General features: G+C 39.8%; 1 protein-coding gene across 2 annotated transcripts; it reads left to right on the top strand.

Moving 5' to 3' along the window:
* Positions 1 to 1,490: 1,490 nt before the first annotated feature.
* On the top strand, positions 1,491 to 24,414 carry dennd4a (DENN/MADD domain containing 4A). 2 transcript variants are annotated; one of them, XM_072385918.1, is made up of 31 exons: positions 1,491 to 1,675; positions 5,827 to 6,151; positions 6,344 to 6,590; positions 6,687 to 6,756; positions 6,849 to 7,018; positions 7,823 to 8,061; positions 8,151 to 8,217; positions 8,363 to 8,421; positions 8,523 to 8,667; positions 8,849 to 9,024; positions 9,353 to 9,453; positions 10,417 to 10,635; positions 11,200 to 11,345; positions 11,612 to 11,632; positions 12,792 to 12,925; positions 13,238 to 13,370; positions 13,699 to 13,905; positions 14,019 to 14,147; positions 14,242 to 14,386; positions 16,178 to 16,300; positions 17,342 to 17,452; positions 18,073 to 18,147; positions 18,257 to 19,023; positions 19,128 to 19,347; positions 19,990 to 20,081; positions 20,189 to 20,364; positions 20,607 to 21,003; positions 21,381 to 21,489; positions 21,748 to 21,910; positions 22,009 to 22,073; positions 22,733 to 24,414. In XM_072385918.1, exons 2-31 carry the CDS (start codon positions 5,841 to 5,843, stop codon positions 22,867 to 22,869), a joined length of 5,154 nt encoding a protein of 1,717 aa, XP_072242019.1. In that variant the 5' UTR covers positions 1,491 to 1,675; positions 5,827 to 5,840; the 3' UTR covers positions 22,870 to 24,414. The 2 variants fall into 2 exon arrangements, with proteins under 2 accessions (XP_072242019.1, XP_072242020.1); XM_072385919.1 differs by lacking the exon at positions 11,612 to 11,632.
* The last annotated feature ends 188 nt before the right edge of the window (positions 24,415 to 24,602 follow it).

The following is a 24,602-nucleotide window of genomic DNA, read 5'->3' as shown; positions in this document are numbered from 1 at the left end:
GTGGGATTCAATCTCCGCAAGATAAATGAGAATCTGCCTCTTTCTGCTGCCGCTGAGTATGCGATTCACTTCGTGCGCTCAAGTTGTCATTCTGACTCTGCTGGTAGATTTCTCCCCTTTTTTTAAATTTTTTAATCCAACTAGAGCTTCTCTGCCCAAACTGGAAAGGTATCAAAATTGACCCTTCAACATGTTATTGGAATATTCAAACATTTAGTCCACTATACCTGTTTTGTTTTTTTTTACATTTTACATCTTCATAAAAAGCTGGAAACAGATTATTTCATTTTCTGGTGCCACCACAAACTTGTAACTTCCATACCATGCTGATATAATTACTTCAAACATTCAAAAGCATCATCTAAGATGACACAGCAATATATGAAAATGGAGTTCACTAAACTCCCTGTAATGATTTGAAAAACTGTGTACCTTGATAGTCACCACACAGGGGCAGTAGATGGCAGTTTCTGAATCAGCTGGGCCTTTACTGGTTTTAAGTCAAGTGGATTTTGTTAATTTGCATAAATCCTCTTAGGTTCATTAAAAGGTTCAGCTGACAGTTGGCTGATGGAGACGCAACATATCGAGGGTCAAGTCTTTACCATGCCATAGCTCATTCAGTATTTACGTGGGGATTTCACAGCTCTGTTTTTCCTTCAGATCAAACCAGACTTTACTTATACTGCAAACTTCATGTAGATATTAGTTGCTCTACTCCCAAGGGAGGTGGAATTTGAAGCCAGGATTTTGATAATTTTCTTACAGACACAGAAGCTAATACAATATCATATTATTCTGAATGAACAAACAGGATACGTTCAACATTTCTGACTCAACATCAAAGATATCCTATCATTAGAAATTCAAAGAGGTATATTAGCAGGTTCATCTCAATCTGGGCATTGGTTAATACACACAGAAAAGGAAGACTTGAGGTGAATATAATGAGGCTGATTCTTAAGAACAATACACTCTTCAATGAAATCTGAAGCTACTTGAAAGTACTCAGAACTGTATGACTTCACTTCTCCTTGTGTGTTTTATTTTTTGTTGTTGCTTCATTTGGGTCACGCCTTGCCTCATTTCAATCATTTTACCTCTCCTTAGTTCTCTTGTGGCCAAAGTTTCTGTTGTTTGAGTCTTCACTTGTATTGGATCACACCTCGTTGTCTTGTTTCTGGTCATTTTTGCATCTGTGTGGTAGTTGACACTTGTCTTTGGAAATCGAACGTCTTTTGAGGTTTTGTGATAAGCCTTTGTACCTGCCTGGTAGGCTCCCTTTGTAATAATAATGATAATATAAACAATAATAATAATACAAATAAGAATGTTTTTTTGGCTGTGGAGCTGTTCCGGAGCTTGAGGAAACACCAAATATTTCTTCACCGTTTCAGACGTTGATTTTCTGTCACAGATGCCAGCAGTGTCATCAGTGACGTTGGTGGGGTTTGTAATCAGTCACGTGAGCATCGCATATAAAGCTATCCTGGACAACTACACCGACTATCCAGTTCTGTCTAACCTACAGGGATTTTTTTAATGTTTAATAATAATAAGCGTAGAAAGGGGTAAATTAATAGAAACAAACGAAGCAAGCATTAAGGAATATATATTCTCAACAGAAATCAGTTTTTTTCTCATATTCGACAGATCATCTTCCCATCTTCGTGACGTGAGTATGCTTCTCTTTTACGGAAAACACAAATTACACCTTACACCTTCAGTCTGGAATTTAGATGCTATTCGCGTAATGTTTTTTTTCTGTCATTGCGATCTAAGCTGTACCGATTGCTGTCGGTGTTACGCTGAACGCGATGCTTTGAATTATCCTACGTTGCTTATTTGGATAACGTACTCATATGATAAACGGTTGAAATTGTTGTCCTGTGGCTATTAGGCATTGCAAAATAATTTTAATGCATTATACAGAGCATCGTTGCTTGTGTGTGATTTGCTGTGCGCCCATTGGTTACTATGAATTATATGGAGGATTATTTCATCGCATCCAGAGTTGGTGCTCCATGAGATGGCTCCTTTGGATGTGGACAAATGAGAAACCCCCTCTGTTGTTGTGGTCGCTATGGTCAGGGATATTTTTTTCAAAGGTCTATATGGCTGCGTTGTGTTTAAACCAAATATTCCCGCTTGCACGTGATTCAAGATTTGCAGGCTTACCCTGTAGGGCTCTTTTTATTTTTTTCTATGTCTAACACCACCTTGGAGCATGTTCTCGCTCATCTTTCTGTTCTGGTTATCTTGGGCGTGTGTGGTCGCCTCATCAAGGTGGCAGGGTTCCCCATGTCAAACATAAGGAGTGCAAATGGCTGATGAGGGTTGCCTTCATGGCTCAGGGGGAACAGATGCAGAGTAAAATAAATGTCGCGGTGGTTCCCTCTCAGATCAGGCTGCCCATCCTCCCTGCCCCCCTGCTGTTGACACAGCCTCGTAATCCCTGCACAGGCTGACTTTTCAGCAGCCGCGGCCTCTGTCTCTTGGGACACAATTAAAACAACACGATGTCACAAATCTGGTTTCACATCATAAACATAAATCTTCCTTAAGATACTGAGTCATTTGGGATAAGAAAAAAAGAAACATTACATAAACTTTAGTCTGAACTACATAAAAAAATAGATATATCAAAAATATATATTTGCTAGTGCCTCTATATTTACTAATATATATTAGTATCACCTTCAAACTCTTTGGCAGTTTCAATGCTGTTTTGTCTCTCTGATGAAGCAAGTTAGGAACATTATTCCGGTTAACTTTAACTGTATATCTCAGTTTATTTTAGTTGCTAGTTAAGAACACAAGTTAATAGATGTCAAATACATTGAACCAAAAGGAGAACTGTGTGTAAATCTTATGTAAAGAATTGTTGTTACATTTGCTGTGATACCGTGAGCAAAAAAAGCAGCACAGAATATGTCAAATTTTATTTGGAGTACAGAATAAGATCTGATGTGTGAAATCTTAGCTTTGAGCCTCCCTGCGCAGAAAAAATCACAATGATAAATGATGAAAACATTATAACAGCTAAGCAGACTGTTGGAGATGACTCATGATGTCAATAGTGGATGTCAATAGGGAAGTTAGTTTGTTAGCTGGCTAGAAGAGGAAATCCGCCATGTCCTTATATGTAGAGTTATCATGAAAAAAAGTGAGGTGAATGAAAAGATTGCAGTTCCTAAGGAGACTGTGAGTCACTTACTTCCAGTCTTGAGCTAACACACGATTGCCCATAATTTCTTCACAAAGCAGGGTCTCGGATGAGTTTAGAAAAGTCTTTTAGATTGACTAAATGGTAGGAAATCGAATAATAACAATCAAACAAAGTATCCAGCTGTTGTAACTGATCCAACAGTGTCAAATGTTTGGGAAAATGAAGAAAGAAGAAACAGTTACAGAAAAATAGTCAATAAAAAAGCTGTATACTGTGGACACTGCTGTTCACTCAGAGGTGAGGTGGGGTTTCATTATAACAACAACCTGGAAATATGTAATGACACAAGCAGACAGAAACTATATTTTTAAAGAAAGTTATATATAAGACACCATTCTCCGACTTCCTAAAATACATCAAGCACATCTGTGATGATTAGGTGGTGTCAGTTTACTTAAAGACAACCTGAATGTTCATGCAGCATCAGAGAGGGAATTGTTCAATTTTCACTTCACTGCTCAGTTTTAATGTTGTTGCTATGGAGAGGATTAGATATAATTTTGGGCATGTGCTTCCTGCTGAGGGGGAGGAATAGACGCAGTGGATGTCGTGGTTGTTGGAACTGGAGATTACATCTATATTTAATCCAAAACCTTTCAAGTATTATATGACACATCTGTCCTGCTGTGAGATGCATCTGAACAAAAGCAGCACTCATGCAATGACAGCTGAGGGCAGGTATTTTTACGGATTGGCTGGTCTGTTATGTCACACTAAAGAGGTGGTGGATGAACTCAACAGAACCATTTTACGATATGACATGGACTGTCAACACAGAGTTTTTCATTCATATCATGAGCTGTCTTTTACAGTGATTATGCAATGTTTGTGACACTCTAACAGAGTTTCTGGAAAGGTTATAGTCTCATATAATACAACCGAGTTTCCAAAAAGATACTGAGATACTGTGTAAAATGTAAAAAAATGCATCAATAGACCAACTACAGTTCTTTGTAAGTTTAGAGTTGTTATTCTTAAATTGTTGGAGTATTTCCCCTCACAGTCTCTCACACAGCAATGACTTGAAGAGCAATGACTTGAAGAGCATTTTTATATTTATATTTATATTTTATATTTCACAACTTACTTTTCTGGAAACAGGGTTGCACTTGATCCCCTTGTATCTGGAACACATTAGAAAAACAAATCTTCTGATACATAAGTGTCATAAGTGTTGCTTTCACGAATGTTTGCATATTTTTCCATTAAAGAAGATCCAGGATTTATGGTATTATCCAGTACTGAAAGAAATCATCCCCACAAGGCTCAAAAAGGTTTAGCTCAAATAACTCAAATTAGAACAAAGAGCCCTCAGCTACTAAGGGGAAAATGGACATGAACAAATGTTGGTTGAAAGCGTGCAAGGCCACGAGCTGCCTTGTGTTGATAAATCATAATTCATAAAATTACTTTTCTGCTATTCATGCTAAACAGGCTTATGAAACAACAAAGGTGATGAATTAAATGATGTTGGTAAAATGTTTTGAAGGGTGTTAGGATTTCTGGTGGTAATAATTCTATTGCCTGAATCTAAATGTTGTTTGTTCTATGACTGACAAGTCATGAAGGGCTGAATATTTCTCATTTTTCAGCTTGAATCTTTGCCTTGATGTTTCACATCTTAAGCCTGTAAGTGGTGCTTGTCCCATCACACAGCCAGAGGGAAGAACAATCATCAGAAACATTAGCTTTAAAACCAGTGGAGGCCAAAGTCCTAAGTAGGTGAGACGTGGTCACAGCTCCCTCAGTGACGGGGTTCAGTGACAAAGGAGGGGGCACACTTTACACTAACAGACACATATCACAGTGGTGGAAATAATAAGCCGCTGTTTTCAAGTGACTGTGGAGGAACTGCTGAAAGAGATAAAGCAGGCTCTTCAGCTGAAGTACAAAAAGCTGGCCCAGTGCTCTGAGGGCTTGCAGGCCTCCATGCATTGTGATATAACCATAACAAGCTGGTTCACAAGCGTTTTTGCTATTCCTTTCATTTATCTTGACATTTCTGAGCCCAGAATAAATGCTATCTGAACACTACCCTGTTACAAGTCCAGAGAAAGGGGTTTGCTGCTCTACAAAGCACCCAGGCTTTGAATGCTCAGTTACAGTTCTGGTCCCCTCAAACTCATAGTTTTTCTTCTTTGTTTCTCTCTACAGGGGCGTGTGTTTTATTTTACATAATCAGTCATGGCATATACTGTAGCAAGGTCGTTGGTCTTAAATGTTCCCATATTTCTTGGTGCAATTCTGTTTTTGCAGACAGGAATGCATGTTAAATGTTTCCAGATGCTCTCATTATGTGGTGTTATTTCTTTGGTTAATGTGTATTTGTAATGTAGGTAGTGGTGCCTCAAATAAATGATTTACTTACTGCAATATATTTCCGTTCTAGTGTTTCATGTAACACTTTGATTATAACTCCATCATTACAGTGTACTCGTGGAGGGAATTTAAAGGTGACACGGTTTAAGTCAGCATATGCTGTTTGGCCTTGTTATTTCATGATGATGTTTTTAAGCTGGAGTACATTTTGCAAAGTTACTAAAATTAATAATGGAAGCCATCTTAAACTTTCCCCTTCTCTACTCTCCTGCCCACAGTGTGGGAATGGGAAATGATGGAGGATAAAGGGCCTCGTGTAGCCGACTACTTTGTGGTTGCCGGCCTCACCGACTCGTCCAAGCCTCTGGAGGAGGATCTACACTTTGATGACGCCGGTCCCAAATCTGTCAAACCCAAAGCCCCCATCACTGATGTCGCTGTGGTGATCCGCTCTCTTGGTGAAGAAGTGCCCCCAGGCTTCACCTGTGTGGAAAGCACTCCCTCAGGCCTCTCTGCTGAGCTCAATGGAGCTAGCCTCAGGGGCCCGCAGATCTTCTTGTGCTTCAAGAGAGGCAGAGATAAGCCTCCACTGACAGATCTTGGGTAAGGAATAATCCTCACTCACTGACCCTTTACTCACCCAGCACCACTAATCACTTCTCTGCCTTGGGTCAATGTAGTCTGCTCTTAAACATATCCTCTGGCTTAACATCACCTTTATTATTTTTTAAATTTTTTTTTATCAAAGCTCTCCAAACCTCATATGAAAAGTATAACACAAGTGTTTCATTTAAGGGTTCTATATGAGTGGAAAGAGAAGCTGAAGCCTGGATGCCACATTGTCCAGACCACACCCTCAGGTCGCCCCGCCAACATCAGCAGCTCATCCTCCCAGCGCATCTATGTCACCTACCGCCGTGCTCCAAAGAGCCAGCCCCACACTTCGCTGGCTGTCACTGATGTCTGCGTCATCATTCCTGGCAAGGGGGAGACACCCCCTCACACCTTCTGCAAGGTGGACAAAAACCTCAACAGCAGCATGGTGAGCTCCAAAATGATCCTCATACCTGGAGTATGTCTGTACAAATATTGCAGGTTTTCATTAATCTGTCATGGTTTCTCTTTCTCCGTATTATAGTGGGGATCCTCAATCTACCTTTGTTATAAGAAGTCTCTGGCTAAAGCAAATGCAATTGCATACAAAGCAGGTAAACTTGAGTGCAGAATCTGCATTAATAAAAAACATATCAGGAATAAACAGTTTCCTTTTGTAAACTCCATCTGACTGTGTTGTGCCTAGGTCTGTTGTGTAGGTACCCTGAGGAGGACTATGAGTCCTTCCCACTGCCTGAGTCAGTGCCTATGTTCTGCCTGCCCATGGGGGCAATGATTGAGTGCTGGCCAGCACACACCAAACACTCCTTGCCCGTTTTTTCAACCTTTGTGCTGACGGGGGCCTCTGGGGAAAAGGTAATACTACCTACATATATCAGTGTTATAAAAAGCAATATTTCTCTTTCGAATTAGTGTGCATGTAGAACACACTAAGAAAAGACAAACTGATAATGTTAAAGATCATTACTCTTACCAGTCTAGCTACGTTTCATGTACATCATCAGTAGTTAAGGAGTTCCCTCAAAGTTTGCATCGTTTTTTTAAAAAAATTCCCTTTAATTCAAACATTCTTCCTTAATTCCCTCGTTTCAGTTCATCTCTTCATCTTCTGTTCCCCTTCCGCCCCTCACAGTTCATTAGGATCCTTATTGGATTACTTTGTTGATGAACTCCAGTAGTAATTCTAAGAATAAGAGATCATTTCAATCAGTTTCTAAACTCTGACTCTGTGTTTGGAATCCCAAAAGGCTGTTAGCCTTCAAAAGCAACGCAGCATAAAAGATTTTTTTCCTTTTTTTTTTATGTGCAGCTCATCTTCTGAATAATGGATAGCTTATGCACCACTTGGGATTGGGCTGGCGTACAACATTCAATGTCTGAGTGTATTCCTTTTTCCCTGCAACCTTTTGTCTGTGGGCTAGTATCCTGGCACTTCATGCCCGGAACGATTTGTTAATTTATTTGGGAAAGGACCTTCAAAGGACCAGGCGTGATTTAACTCATTTATTATGCTGAAAATTCCCTTATGAAAGCGTCAAAACAACTTACTATAATGTAATCTTTCAAAGGACCTATAACCAGTGTGGGGATGTACATCATGCTGATCACATGCACTTTATGCTGATCATCACACTTTCATTGGGATTCCTTTGTGTGCAGGTCTACGGCGCTGCTATCCAGTTCTATGAGCCGTACCCTGAGGAAAACCTGTCTGAGCGTCAGCGCTCACAGCTTGGACTGCCAACCTCTGACCTTGGACCTGATGGGACCAGAAATGTTTACAGCAACAAGAGCATCTGCCTGCTCTCCCACTGGCCCTTTTTCCAGTCATTCAGGAGCTTTCTTACTTTCCTCTACAGATATTCCATCTCTGGACCACATGCACTGCCTATTGAAAAGTGAGCAAGCTTTACAGATTTACTAATTTCCAAATAATTGTCAGAAAATGTTGCCTTATTTGTCTGTGTTTTTTTTTTATCTCTCACAGGCACATCTCACACTTCATGCAAAATGTGCCATTTCCCTCCATTCAGAGACCACGCATTCTTGTGCAGGTGAACTTAAATTTGAAAGAAACTATATAAATTCTGGATGGATTTGGTTTGACATGAATGTCATTAAATATACTAACAGCACAAGCTAAATTATCTGCCCACTGATGCACAAACCCATTAACGCTTTTCTGTATATCTTCCACAGCTTTCTCCACATGACAGCCTGATACTCAGCCAACCTGTGTCCTCACCGCTGCCCCTTAGGTAGAGAAGCATCAGTAAATCGCAACATTATAACACAACAAGATAATGTCATTGCAGATATCCTGTACATCTGGCTTTATTTGTGTGTTTTTGTCTGGCAGTGGTGGGAGTCTCTCCACATTACTGCTGAATCTGGGCCCAAAAAATGCAGCCACTCTACTTGTATTGGCTGTCACGGAGCACAAGATTCTGGTTCATTCCTTGCGTCCAGCTGTGCTCACCAGTGTTACAGAGGCCCTTGTGTCCGTAAGTCTTTTGTTCTTTATTTCCTCTTTTGAAGTGTTAAAAAATGGTAAACTGATTTTTGGATAATTACATCAAAGAAGATTGTCTTGTCTCCCGTCACCTCTGTGTATGTTTTGATCGCTGCAGTATGTATTGATGATATTCATTCACTATACTAATGGATATGTCTCTTCTCTTTCAGATGATCTTTCCCTTCCACTGGCCATGCCCTTACATCCCTCTGTGCCCGCTGGCCCTGGCTGATGTGCTAAGTGCACCGTGTCCTTTCATCGTGGGTCTGGACTCCAGATACTTTGACCTTTATGTGCCTCCAGCTGATATCAGCTGTGTGGATCTAGACACCAACACCATCTCTCAGTAAGTGACCTCTGACTGCAAAGAGCCTGTAATAGATATCCACCTCCAACTTTATTACAAGCTATGAAAAAATATCCCTCTACCGTTTCGGTTTGTATTGGTCTGCTCTGAAAGTTATTCCCCAAGGTTATCAGTATTTGTCCGTAAAAGCCTCTCTTATGCAATGACTTGAGCTGGAATGTGAAATATTCTTACTGTACAGAGCACACTTGGCTCCCACATCAGAGATTAAGTTGTCAGAGCTGATGTAAGTGGATCTGTTATATCTTTTTTCAATGTTTCTCGACTGTCCTCCCAATGTAATGAAAACCATATGGTGTGCTTTCAGAAAAGATGACAAGAAGGCTTTAACGTGGAAAATCTTGCCCAGGAGAGCCTGCAAACATCTTCTGAATACCCTGAATAAACTCTACCAGCAGCTCACAGAGGGTGAGTCAAGTTAGATGCTGTGTCATTTTCTAAGTTATTTCATGCATAATTTAGGTTGGCTATGTTAATCTGTTGAGTCATCCTACACTGTCAACAGGGAAACTGCATGAACTCACAGTTAGATAAAGCAATTTGTGATATTTACTGCAACACGGGAGATTTTTGTAGATGTTTTGTCATTATCGCCTCTTCACTGCAGGAACTCTGGGTGGGCATGAAGTGCCTCAAACATTTACATAAAAAGCCAAGATAGCTTTTTCTGTTTATTTCCCTCCTCCAGACATGTGATTTTTGCGACAAAAGTTTTGAGACAAAAACAACATAAGTCTCAAATGTAACAATGCATTGGTGAGACTAAAATGACAAAAAAAAAAGTAGTAACTGAGATGGTTACTGTACTGCTGTTTGACGTACAAGCCTGCGCTGTTCATATAGTGAGAATGAGGATGGACGCTGAACTTGTACATCATGACATAAGCTGAATGTCTATGATAAGAAACAGTAATGATTTTGGAAAATGTAGTAATGGTACAGGTTTTGAGTGTTTTTTTGTAACATTTGTTCACCTAAGATCGTATGGTATGGGGAGTTGTTTTTTTTTTCCTTCCAAAAATTCCTTACAGTACCTACAGTTAGAACGCACTTGGCTCGTTCCTGTGGTGGAAAACAGACTATTCAGACTTTTCTGTTTACCAAGTCCTTCTTCTGTGATGTCTTGTTCTTAGTCCTGAGGGAGTACCACAAATTATTCTCTCTTTGGAATAAGTTCCACTTCAACTGATGGATTTCTGTTACAATATTGTGATATCTGGCATCATAATAGAATGTAAAATAAGCAGCTGCTTTGTGGTTAGCTGATGTAATGTCATGTTTATCTGTGTGGCACTTGAGCGATCTTTTTTCAGTTGTCTAATTGTTTTCTTGCATAAAGATTCTAAATCCTCTCTTGTTTTGCTCTCTTAGGTGGTCAGTTTAACCGTGATGATGTTCAGATGGACCACACAGTGACTGACAGCGAACTGTACAGTGGAAAAAGCCTCCATACCCTAGAGTTAGAGATCCAGGAGGCCTTCCTCCGGTTCATGGCAGCCATCCTACGAGGCTATCGCTCCTACCTGCAGCCCATCACCCAAGCTCCATCTGAGAAGACTACTGATGTCGGCTCGCTTTTTGACCTCCAAGGTACATTTCAGGTTCAGCCTTTGAAACAAGTTCAGTGAAGACATGAAAAGTGCAACTGTTTTTTTGTGGTGTTGTCTTTGTCAGTTGGTGATTGTGTATAACTACTACTTACATCAAGATCAGACAGGTATTTTATGAGGAGAGTATGCTGCACTGTAATCACAGAGCTCGCTGACAAGTAATAGCTTCTCTGCCCTTGTTTAATGCTGTTGTAAGTTGGAGGGTTGAGGTCTGAGTGTTCAAAATGTGTCCTAAATCACTGCTGGTGATTTGAACTTAAGCCTCAATGGAAATTAGCCTCGGATGACAATTTCTGGGAAGCGTCATGATTAATAGCACAATGTCCCAGCACATCTGTGAGCTATTATGCAACTGGTGCAGCAGAGTACAACTTGTTTTATACCACACTATTCATTTCCTAAAATTATGTTAAATGTGCATCTTTACCCTGTAAAATACAGACTGAGGAATACAGAACTGATATTTCATGACACAAATATTAAGACCCACTTCTCAAGTTTTTCATTAAATAGTGTTTTTTTGTGTCTTTGTTTATTTTCATAGGCTTTGTGAAGAGCAGAGACCGCTCCCATCAGAGATTTTACACTCTCATGACCAAGACTCAAATGTTCAGTCGTTTCATAGAGGAGTGCTCTTTTGTCAGTGACAAAGACGCCAGCTTGGCTTTCTTTGATGAGTGTGTTGATAAGGTGAGGTTTACAGCTAATCTTTCTTATTAATCGTTTGTGTCTCACTTAATTTGCAGGGGTTGTCACGCTAGACACAAAAACTAGTCGAAAAAATGTTGTGGTAAACAAATCAATGACTCTTACAAAGATTGCAAAAAAGTTTTTTTTCTTCTACAATTTCAAACTCTTCTTTCCTGCTTTTTAAAAATGTTTTTCTGTCCTCTCATTTTCTGCCTTTATCCATCTCTTCTTGTTCTTTGTTTATCATTATTTCTCATGCCTGGTAGTTATTCACCACTGGAAACAAGGTAAGCCTCCAGACCTTGTGTTACAGATTAAAACCTTCTGTGTTTTTGTGGATAATATCTTGTAACATTTTTCACTTCTGTCTCGGTGTCCCTTTTTCCATCCCTTTAGTGATGAGATCATTTATATATGCTTGCTGTATACTGCAGTGCAGTGTTTCTTTTTATTTTGCTTGCTTTCTTTCTTTTTGTTGAATTCTTTTGATATGCAGTCATGTTATTATATGATAATTGCTGTGAAGACAGGCTTTATGAACAAAGCCTGTCAACATGCTTTGTTACACACACACACATAAAAGATAAAACATCCACCCCCCTTCTATCCCAAAAAAAAAAAAAGATCTGTGCTTGCAAACTTGTGCAATCAGGAAGTCACATTTACATCCTGTAAAAACAGTTAGAACTCCTGTGTCATTGCAGTTATTATTGAGAAGTGGAAGCATTGATTCATTCACCATCATTGCTGCTGAGGTTGACAACAAATGGGTGATTGAGAAAGAGCTCATGAGTGTAAGAGGAAGGACAACAAGCAGAGAAGCTCTAAGCAGAATTGGGGGGGGGGATGGGTCAGTTAGAGTTGGTTGACTGAATCATCCACTCAAATGAGTGGAATAAACTCTGTAATTAAGTACCACTGGGATCTATTCAACTGCTACCATAATATAAGCTGGCAATCAATTTAGATAAGCCAAGTGACAGCGTATTAGCAATGTAGAATTTTGGGGGGGGGGGGGGGGGGGGGGGGGGGGGGGTCAGTCAGATATGAGCTGAAACTAATGTGACAGTTTAATATCTAGTAATGCTGCCAAAACTACACAGTCAAATGGTTTCATGTCTCTAGAGCAACATGGCATCAATTTTGCCCAGGTCACTGCAGCCAAGTTCCATGTAGTCCATGTAGGATCAACATTCTGCTTTGGCAGTGCCCTTTAGATTAATGGAATTGGGGCAATCGCCATTTTTCTGATACAGATGTGAGAAATAATGTGCTCATTGCCGATATCTGTTTGCTGTCACTGACCGTCATATCTGATCTGAGGGCTTATACAGTCTCAGCTGCCCATAAGGCTCGAGGCAGCATGTGCAACAGTTTTGTATTCATTGCAAAACTAAAAGGAAGGATGAAAAACAGTGACAAATCTGTGCTTCTCTTGCAAACCAGATGGATGCTGAACGGCCAGAGGACACCAGACTGATTGAATTGGATGAATCCCATCGCAGTGAGCACACAGTCTATATCAACCCTCCAGAACTGCCTCCTCTACCTCAGGGAGAAGAGCATCCTCTGTGTTATAGGTATCACACTGCAGATAAATATCTAAATGATAGATACTAGGCATTCTGTTTCTTTCTTTTATTCTCTACTTCTTGAGCAAAACTGCTGCTCCCAAAGGAGAGGCTTAGCATGAATTCTTTCTGTTTTTGAAGACTTTGTCACTGCTGCCAGCGTGTGTGATTATTTTTAGCTGCACCACACAGCTCTTTAATTTACATGTTGGTTCTCAAGCTTGCAGAGTATCAGAGCAAAACTATTGTACATTTCATTTGCCTTGCCAGTGTTTGTGTCTGATGCAGTTTATATTATTGTTAATATGTGTCTTTCTGCAGCTACTCTGGGTTCCCCGTGTTAAGTGCTGAGCTCCTGGAGCCACTGGACGGACCAAACCCTTCATCAACAGGCATTACCTCACGCCACAGCAGCCCAGTCAGCCCTACAGCCATATTTAGACGCTCTAAACAGGTCAGCCATATGAGCAGAGAGATTAAGTTGAAATTTATTAAGCTGTAGATACCATTATATTTAACTAAAAACATACTGATGGGTAGAAAGCAATACACAAACCACAATTTCATATTAATTTAGAGATACAACCATAATGTCCCCTGACATTTTTTTTTCAGGTTTCTTCTTATATTGCATTCCTATCAAAGAACAATATAAAAACTAAAACTTGCCTGTTGTACTACTCCACACAGTTACAAATAAGGGTAAAAATCTGAATGCAAAATGCAAATTTACCTGCTGATAGGGCAATGACTCATTTTTAATGTGTTTTTTCCTATCACAGGAGATCAAATTAGCTCAGAGGATGGCCAAAACGTATTCATCCATGCCTCAGATGTGGTCCAAGTGTCTGCTGCGCCACTGCTATGGCCTGTGGTTTATCTGTTTGCCAGGGTTTGTTGGCAACTGCCACTCTAAAGTGCGAGCTCTGCAAACAGCTTATGATGTGCTGAGAAAGATGCAAGACAAGAAGCTGCAGGCTCCAGATGAGGTAGGAAGCATAAGAAATCAGTAGTGCTATTTGGATATGCTCTTGTGTGGAATTTTCTGAAATTAGCACATTGCGCATTTTTAACATGAAAATGATTGCTGTTTCTGTCCAAGGTGTGTTACCGTGTGCTGCTGCAGTTGTGTGGTCAGTACAGCCAGCCAGTCTTGGCTGTCAGGGTGCTGTTTGAGATGAAGAAGGCTGGGGTTCAGCCCAATGCTATTACCTATGGGTACTACAACAAGGTTTGTGCCACTGATATGAACACAAACAGTAAGGAATAAGCTAGTTTAACTCTTCATTTTAGATATAATGTATTGTATAATTGTCTTGCTTCAGGCGGTGTTGGAGAGCACCTGGCCTTCCACCACCAGAGGAGGCTACTTTCTGTGGGGGAAGCTGAGGAATGTGATTTTAGGTGTGTTCCAATTCAAACAAGCGGGGAGGAAACAAGAGCCTCCACACAGAGACCCTCAGCTTTCAGGTGAGAACACTTAACATAGCCCCTCAGTTAAGCTCGGTACTAACTTTTCTACTAAGTCTGATACCTGATCAGCCCTCTTTCCAAAGATAGTTTTTATATCACTGCAATGATTGCATAAACATTATGAATCCACAGATGTTTTGCCGTTTCCTTTGGTGAAAACAAATTGTTGTGTGCATTAGAAGGGAGACCTATGTTTCCTTTGGTCATCATTTTGTTTTCTCTTGTTTTATTTTGCTAAATGCACAGAAGGATGCAGCATAGTATACAAAAACACATGGTAATACGTTATATAGCAACATAACATGTAATCTCATGTAATGTTTTTAAGTGCTTATTACACATGCACAGTAACATTATTGTACACCGTCACAAAATAGATATAACACCTGAAACAGTTGAACCAGTCTAACCACACATGAACCAGTCCTTCATTCACTAGTCTTAGTTGCTGGTATTGTTTCTACAGAATACATGTAAATTAGTGTGATCCTGCGGGGACACTTGCGTCTCCAAGGCTCATAACATTTATCCCAACTCCAGCCTCCTCCAACACATACTGTTCCCAGGCTGCATTTCTTTAATGGCAGTATAATTAAACAGAGTACACCAGTTTTCCTCTTCAGTAGTCTCAGTGCACAGGTTGCTCTTGATGACACATTCCCTAATTCCTGTCAACAAAACAAAGAGGCTCTAATTAGTATAACGATGTTGTGTTGGGGAACTGATGAATACATCATGCTTTACACTATAAACTAGATTATTGTTCCTGTATTTGAGTGTTAATTTTCATTTGAGTCACTGAACAAAGGGCATGTTTATGTGACGCAAAAACAAATTATTGTGTTGTTCCCACAAGAATCGGACTTAAAACCTGAAAAAACACATAAACATGTTAGTCTGACCAAAATCATACAAAACCGAGCTTTTCAAAGCTGGACTAACACATCCAGATCATGCTGGTTGGGATCGAATCACTCAGCGAGATTCAAACGTGCTCAAGTGCTCAGTACTTGTTCCAAAGTTCCATCTATTGGCAGCTTCTTGTAAAAATCAGTTAAGTGTATATTAACACAGCTGAATTCCCAGTAAGGCTGCTCTCATCAACATATGTTTTTTTTTTCTTTTGTCAGACAGCTAAACATGTCAAAAACTATGATTGAAAATCAGCCTGTTAAGAACACATCAACTCCCTTAAAGCATTTCCAGACTGTCGCCATGAAAAAAGATAACTTCTTTGCAGTGAATGCAGCTATACTTACATGTACGAAGATCTCCAACAGAAAAAGTTAGAAGCAGCAGAATGTCTTGAATGTCAGTGTCGCAGCACTAGACGCACCTCAGTAAAAAACATGCTTCGCCTCCAGTGTATGTATACTGGGGAAAGGAGGGAGGTCCAGCTAAATAGCCTAAAAGTTGAGCTGTAACCATAACTGTACTCAACCTTTCATGTAACTATGATGAAAGTGAAAATTCTCGGATTGGAAACAGGATCATTCTAAGTGGCTTCTTTTTTTCTTGTTATTTCAGTAAATATGTAAAAGGTTGATTCATCCTCTACTTCTCTCTAACTTGAAAAAAAATGAGGCTATCATTTTTATGTTTGGTCTTATTCTGTCAATATCTTAGCTAGGAGAGAGTCACAAAATTCCTATATCTTACCAGTGGATGATAATTTTTAAGGTATGACTCAGTCAATGTTTGTACGCCGGTCTCATAGGATCTGGCCAGTTGGTACTATTTCATTGTTTTAGCTTCTCATCCACTCTCTCTTCTCTTCTCTCCATGTAGATGGCAGTGATCTTGACACAGTCAGTCATGGCAGTTTGGACAGTGCCAATGACTCTGCTGAGCACACCTCCATCGACACTGACTTCACTAAAATGGACTCCAGTGATGATGGATTTAGTACAGGTAGGAAGACAGCACCTTGTCCTCCGGTCGTTTCGTAATAAACCTGCAATTATTCCACATGTCCATTAATAGACAACTATTCTCTGACTTGATTCGATTTTGTTTTATTAACCACTTTTAAAGTGTCAGTATTTGCTCAAATCTCAGTGTGCTTCAATAGATTTCTAATATTGCTCTGAATATTCTATATTTTGTAGCTCATTTGAAACAAACAGAAAGACTGTGATGTGGCAAACTTTTATGCACGAATAACAATTGATGCAAATTACATCAGAAGGGTATTGGAAAAATGTATTGTTTACCATGCAAATATACAGTAATAAGCAATAAATATGCACATCCATAAGTCTCAGGAGGCACTTGTTGATACAAAAGAACATTTGAAGATAAAATATTTGTCATGTCTATGCAGAATGAACTAAAAGCTTAATGAGATTGCATTATAATGTTTTTCTTTCTGTTGTAAACTACATTTTTACAACAGATAGAGCTAATAATCGCTACCTTGATGCCACACTGATAGTTTCTTCATTTGCCTTTTCCCTTACATCCTGCTTTAGAGACTGTATTTGTGGGGAAGTAGAGTATTGGCTCATTGGCTCTAAATCCCTTCTATCAACATTTTTCTTGAGTCCAATCCGGCATTTGTACCGTTAACTTTTTTAATAAAGCAGAAGTTATTAGAGAATGATCCAAACTGCAGTCGGGTAGGTTGATATATTTTTCTGTAGTTTGACCTTGTGAATATGATGCAAGTTATCAAAAGACACCATTCTATTTCTACCTCTCTTGCATTTCTATTCTGGGAGTGTCACATGCTGTAAGCTGTTGGAAATGTTACTGTGCTCCTTCTGAAGAAAAACTCTCTGATCAGTTGTCTCTTATCCATGGAGACTAATAGCACATTTTCAGTCCAATAAAGTTATTCTAAAGGTAGAAAAGAAACAGTAAGGGAAAATGTACGAGATAAAAGTAAAGGTAGTAATAATTTGTGAATAAATTAATAAAACTCAGAAGAGTAAAGCCTCTCACCTTTTCCAGGTGGACAGTCTGACCAAGGCTACGATTCCTTGTCCAAAGAGGAGGAGCGATTGTGCAGCAGAGAAAGTGACAACATGGCACTGGTGGAAGAAAAACCCCCGAGGCAGCCTGGTGAGTTGTGGATGCATTTTTACTTCTGACCATTCCCACTTTATTACCATATCTGCAGAAGTGAGTCACAGCTAACAGCAAAATGAACGCTCTGTCTGACACTGTGATTGTACTGTAGGCTCAGTCCACCCATTTGCTGTTACGTTTAGGTGTTTTAAAGAAAAACATTTTTCTGATGGATGTGTTATATAAGCAAGTGATTGTTTGGAATTTGTTTTGGATTTAGTTTAATTGCATCTCTTCATGTCTGTCCCAGTCTTCATTGTCATTAGTCCTGACTAATTGGTGTGGCAGTTTATCAGAGGCGTAAATGCTTGTTACTATATGTTTCGCTTTGAATGCAAGTCATCTTTCAACTAAGATGAACACAAGTCCCTGAGGATCCACGCAGCTACTAGTTTTCCTTTTCCCTCCCTACTGAAACAGCTTCACGTTGGCACAAACAGCAGTACATCAGCCACACTGAACAATTCATATATTGAATCGTCAAACCTTTGCAATAATAATTTTTTTCAGTTTTAGAATTGTTCAATAATCCATTACTCTAAGAAACAGGGCAAATACTCAAAAACGTATTTCAGTGTGCCTGCTCTCATACAAATAATCATTTCAATCTCCAGCACCCGAGACTGAAATTCCAACAAGCAGCTCCTCTCTTTCTACTAAAAGTATCAAATCAACAGATTCCAGTTCAGGTACGTCTTTTTTCTAAAAGGAGATTGTCAACATGTTATTTCATATATGTGTATAAACAATACTCATGCCTCTGACCCGAATGCTTTGTGACATTTGTTTTCATCACAGGCAGTAGCAGCAGGCTGGTTTCCAGTCCATGTAGAGACACTCCTTTAGGTGGCATTTTGCCAAAAGCAGAGAGGCCCAAATCTCTAGACTTGTCTGTGAGACTCACCGTCCCTCATCTCAGCTCAGCCAAACAGCACAATCTCACTGCTGACAGACTGCACGGAGTAGAGGAGGAGGATACAGATACTGATAAACAGAAACCTTTGGTGGAGAGGAGTGTTAGCTGCAGTGCTGGGATGGTGAGGAGGACAGGTATTGAGATGGGGTTTGATCCCCTGTCACAGATGGCGACAGAAAGAGAATGTGATCAGGACAACAGCAGCACACCTACCACCAGCCGCAACCTCGCTGAGGAGATTGAGATGTTCACAAATAACGGCAACAGCCCTCTGAGCAGCCGCACGCCCAGTATGGACCTGCAGAACCCTTCAAGCCAATTTTTGCGCTCTACTTCATCTGCTCACACTTCCCCACAATCTTCCACCATGGTCCGCTCCAACACACACCTCTCACTCCCTGCCAGATCCAAGGAGAGGCTGAGACAATCGCCGTCTCTTCCTCTGGGTGGTGTGTGTAGCAAAGACAGGCCTTCCTCCTTGGTTTCACCATCATCCCCTACTTCCTCCACCTCATCGTTCTCTATGGACTCACTACTGACCCCAACTCTTGACATCTTCAAGAGCAGCGTCATATCAGCAGGGAAGGGTGTGGCTGAGAGGGCGAGTCGGCTCTACTCTCGCTTGTCTTCCCAGACTTCATTAACACAGGTAGGAAGTGTGATGTTAGGAAGTATGATCAGCACATTGCTTATAACTGGTTCTAAGAAGAGCTCTAGCAATGTTAAGATATTTTTTTTTCTTACGTCTTACAGGATGCAAACTGCGACCGCATGAGTGTTTCCTCACTGACCTCAGCAGAGGCAGAATGTTCCTCTTTGCTTGATAATGACTCCTGTCTGGACACGGATGGCTTTACTTCCCCCCAGCATTGCAGTGTGTCCTGGCTCAGGAAAAGCCCTGTTGGGGCTAACCACACTAACCTGGGCAGCCCCAGCAGCCCCAACAGAGTGTTCAGACACAACTCTTTCTCCGGTTTGTTGCACAACCTTTTATCATTTTATATTTATTACACATGTAACACAGTTGCACTAGATTGACTAGTTTTCGTTTGGTATTTATATGTGGACATTTATTTTAGACGAAAAGAGTAGTCAACATTTATTTGAAGTATTCCTGATGTAAAGTGTTCACTGATGAAAAAAATCCTGGTTTAGAGTCTTGCTTGTTGCATCTTTTTTATAACTGCAGGCTTGTTTTGGCATGAGCAAAAACACTCCTTGATAATCTAAATTTAGAGTAAGAGTAGGGCTCAGCAATGGAAAGAGTTAGGTGTTGTTCTCTGGGAATCTAGGCCAACAGACATGAGGGCTGATTCAATTTGTATAGGCTTTTCTGAACCCAGCCACAGGGCCCATGACATGAATACGTGAACATGCACACGTGTACGCACATTCACATGCACACTATAAGACATACAAATGTGAGCTGTAGATTCACTGAACCTGCCCCAAAACAACTAAATGTCCCCAGATTGCAGACTTTGATGAAGAGGTTCCTGCATAATTGCAATGATCCACTTTGGCTTTATTTAATGTAACGATGTATGTATTCTATTGCTATTAAATCTTAGCATTGCCTTGTGTTTCTAATTGTATGGTCCTGTTTTGTATCCAGGGGGTTTGGCACTTCCTTCTAAAGCTCCCCACACTCCAGATTCCTCCCCTGATGCCAGCCGCTTCCAACCCTCTCCTAATTACACGATAGAGGTAAGAAACTTTCATACAGAATCCCTGATTCAGGACACTGATCTGTAAAGTGACTGAGCCTGAACTAACGGATCATTCTTCACTTGTCTGGATGCTTTCTGTCGTAGGTGTTGATGTCCAGCAGCTCACTTTGTAAGACATGTGACTGTCTGGTGTATGATGAGGAGATAATGGCTGGCTGGACAGCAAATGACTCAAACCTCAACAGCACCTGTCCTTTCTGCGGCACAGCGTTCTTGCCTTTCCTCAACGTAGAAATCAAAGATCTAAGACCACAGAACAGGTAAAATACAATCAGTATGATGAGACCACAGTTTGTCTTCCTTACCCCTTTGTCACTTCAAGCTGAATTCAGTAGTAATGACAGGTGAAATATCTTTGATCTCTATACATCTATTACTAGTTGTCCTGTGTTTTTTCCAAATAAATAAATAAAATAGCAGTGGTACACACATGTACACATGAGGACAAAACATCTTATATTCGCGTGGTCCCTTTAAACATATCCACTCTGTATCCCTGCAGGTCCTCTATGAGAAGTAATCCTGTTAAAGAGGAGGATACGTCGCCACCACTCAGTCCTGAGGCCAAAATGTCTGTGGATGACTGTACAGTTCAGCCATCTGCAGCTCCCCCTCAGAAGCAGGAGAGCTGTGGGAGTGCTGGCATGACTGCGCCAGCCTCAACTGCAGCATCCGCCTCTGATCAGGTTACAGTGCCCTATCTTAGCCCTCTTGTTCTCTGGAAAGAGCTGGAAAGCTTGCTGGTGAACGAAGGAGACCAGGCCATCTCCTGCCCAAGTGTTGTCGACCAACACCCCATTGTCTTCTGGAACCTCGTGTGGTACTTCAAAAGGTTGGAGCTACCGAGTAACCTGCCGGCTCTTATCCCGGCCTCCCAACACTGCAGCAAGGGAGACCAGGTAAACATATCAATGTGTGTGAGTTGATGAGCTGCCATCTTATCAACTGACTATCAAGCTTACTAGCAAGCTAAGCAAAAAAAACCACATCTAATATAACTCATTTACCCTATATCTAAATCAAAGGATAAGAGAGACATTTTGGTTTCCAGGAACCTGTCTGTTCTACTGTGATATTGGCACCTCCTATAGGAGGGTTAGGGTATAACACTATAGTTTTAGTTGAGAAAAAGAACAATCAAAAGATGATAATTTATGAAAGCAACACACATCTGTAATGAAATGTTGTGAATTATTTAAATTCAACCCATCAAGCCTGATGCAATAATATTGATGCAATATTCCACATATTTCATCCTTCTCTGTACTTACTACAGATCATTTCGTCCGAGGACAGTAAGCAAGTGCTTGTGAGGATTATGTGGGACAACTTGAAGTTGCACCAAGACAAAGTCCAACCCTGCTATGTCCTGTGGAACACACACTGTAAGTTATTGTTGCATTCACTTGGACACACTCCATTACAGTGTATTACAAAAGTTTAAATCCCTTTCAGAAAAGTTCTCTGGTTGTAAGGTCAAATATCTACATGCAAATTGAATAATGCATACTAGAACACAATGCATTATTCAACTCAGGGATATTAGTCATGCCATCTTTATCAGCGCTTTCAGAATTGATTTGATTGTGATGGAGATGAATGAGTCTTTGAACAGGATGCCTTTTTTGTCTATGTCTTTGCAGGTGCCAACTCCTTGATTCGCTCGGGGCTGTGTGAAGAAGGCCAACTCTTTACCGTGGAACTACTGCAGGGCTTTGTGAGGAGCATTAAGAAAAGTGATGTTTATCAGCCCATGAGCCAGATCATCCAGCTTCTGGGGCCCGAGTTGGGTTTCAAGAGGCAAAGGTGAGAGGAAAAAGATGTTTATATTTTGTGTACAACTATGCAGAAAAGATGACGTAGATAGAAAGTCTAATTTCCTTTCTCTGCTTTTACACAAAAAGGAGTCTCTACAGAGATTTGTTGTTCCTTACTCTGGTGGCTTTGGGGAAGAACAACATTAATATCAGTAAGTTCAAAACCCTGACATCCTCTTTTGAGTCGTGCTGGCAGCATTGGTTGGCCTTTTTGATGGTCTTTTGATTATCTGAACCTTTTTTTCTTTCCTTTTTAACGTCTTCTGTATTCTTTCTCAACATTTATTGAACGGTATGTTAGGTGAAAGTTAGGTGTATATGCCACTATATGTTTTCTTATCCTTCTTTTAAAAAATAAAAAACTTTTTTTTTTAAACCATGGTCTTATTAACCCATGTTTTAGAGTTATAATAGCTCAACCTCTAAATATCTAAAGTTGTAAAATGGAATATATAGATTAATTCAGCAGTAATACTGATTAAAAAAACACAATATACAGTATGTAATGATGTTACTTTGGCAAAAGGCTTTTTACTGGGAAGGAGTACTGTAGGATTTGAATACTTCAGGATTTGAAGCTTTGAATAACACCTTTAGTAATGGGTATGTAATGCAGGAATTTTGCTTGCAGATGAGTATTTTCACACTGCGGAACTTTTTCTTAAAGAATATTTTCATAAAGTGTCTGATTACCTCTTCTCTCGCTGTTGGTCTGTCTAAGTAGGGCGTTAAAGACTTATTGTAGACTAGTCTGTCTGTTTATTCAGACACTACACCTGACATTTTTACCATTCTTTTCATCTCACTACAGATGCTTTTGACCGGGAGTACAGGTTGGCTTATGACCGGCTCAGCCCCAACCAGGTCAAACTGACACACAACTGTGATCGACCCCCTGGAGCAGGGGTCATGGAGTGCAGGAGGACTTTTGGAGAGCCCGGTTTGTGAACTTCCATCTTGTTTTTCCTCAAACCACAGTCACGGCTGCTGTTTCGATGGACTGCTCTTCAGACTCAGGACCAGCTCACTTGACTTGGGTGTGGCGCTCTTATAAAGCACAATGGGAAATTTCACTCAATGTAAAGCAACTGCCATGACTTTCTTGTACTGTCAGAGCTGAGAGGTATGAAGTCACGAGCCTTGTAAATATTTAGAAAATCAACCATATTTTCAGCACACCTGTAGTAAATATATTTGTACAGTTATTATACAATCTATTTTATGCCTTTATTTCTGTTTAAGCTGTGAATAAGTATTTAAAAGTAAGTGTACAATCACATTGTTGAAATTCCTCAGTGGTCCTGGTGACCTTGTTAAGACTGTTGTTATGTGTGTGTGTGTGTGTGTGTGTGTTACACATATTTACATGTGTCCATGTTTTAAATAGCACTTTGACAGGATGAGATCTTTATTCTACACTTACATAATTGAGTTGAACAGCAGCCAAGTCTTTATTTTATTTGGCAGATGCAGGATTGACTGTGATGCCATAGATTCAGCTAACAGAAATAAATGCGTTTCTGTTAATCTGCCCATAATACACTAAAATAGTAAATATGTACGATTTGTGTATATACGTTCATCCTTGTGTTTTGTAACAATGCACCAAAAGAGCCCTAAAGGGAATGATACTTATGTGCTTTATTTTCTGATTTTTAAGCAATATCTTTTTGAAATTGAGATTCAAGATTCAATCCTGTTTGTGTTTTATGTGGCCACCAATGGCAGTCCCTTAAAAACAGTACAATCAAATATGGACAGGTAATGTTTTATTTGGTTTAATAAGCAACTTTTTTTCTCTTTTTTTCTATAAAGAATTAACTGACACAGTTATGGATCCTGAAAACTGTACAGGGTATTTAGCTCTAGTATTTTGTATACTTTGTTTTTGGTCCTCTTTGTATGATGTAAATGTCAGTTTTAGATCTTCAGACAGTTGTGCACTGTTTAATGTGACATACAGAGAAAAAGAAAAAGAACATTTTAACCACATACTGTAAATGGCTGTCTCTTTGAACAGATGGTAGCGCAGGTTTCTTTGCACTGCTTTTATTAATGGAAATGTAAAAGCTCTGGCCTGCCCTAATTCAAAATCACTTTTAAAAAATTGAGTGTTATGGTTGACTGTCTCAGTATTGTCTTTTACTATGAACTGACAAAAATATGTCTAGATTTCATTCATATTGTGCTTATTACTGGACTTCAAAATCACTTATGATGATACAATGCTGGATTAGCTAAGGCTGTGTGCTTGGAGTGAACACAGCATGTACATTTGCATTGTAACCACCTTGTAACAAATGTCTGAAAAACCACTGATGACCAAAACATAATTTTATGTCTACGTGTTGTTTACACTAATTGTCAGTTTGAACAATGGTTCTGAAGCATTGTTTATAATTTGTAACACAGATACAAATTTCTATGATTTTTACATATAAAAAAAATCTAATTTCTTCCCTGGTTGGATCTATAATTTTCTGTCATTTATGAATAAACACATTTATCCAATGGATTTGAAGTTTTATTATTTTCAGTGTGACCTTTTAGATAAAAACTAAGATCAAGCAAAGCTAAGGATCTCTAGGTCAATACAGTTATAAAACGATAGTTGTATACATTTGTAAACTTACATTTAATACAAAATTAAAATTAGGAATCCTAAATTGTCCAAGATTGTC

The sequence above is a fragment of the Leuresthes tenuis genome, unplaced genomic scaffold (assembly GCF_036924035.1).
Source record: "Leuresthes tenuis unplaced genomic scaffold, fLeuTen1.0.hap1 SCAF_5, whole genome shotgun sequence".
Taxonomy (NCBI): Eukaryota; Metazoa; Chordata; class Actinopteri; order Atheriniformes; family Atherinopsidae; genus Leuresthes; species Leuresthes tenuis.
This window is presented reverse-complemented; position numbering and strand designations above follow the sequence as displayed.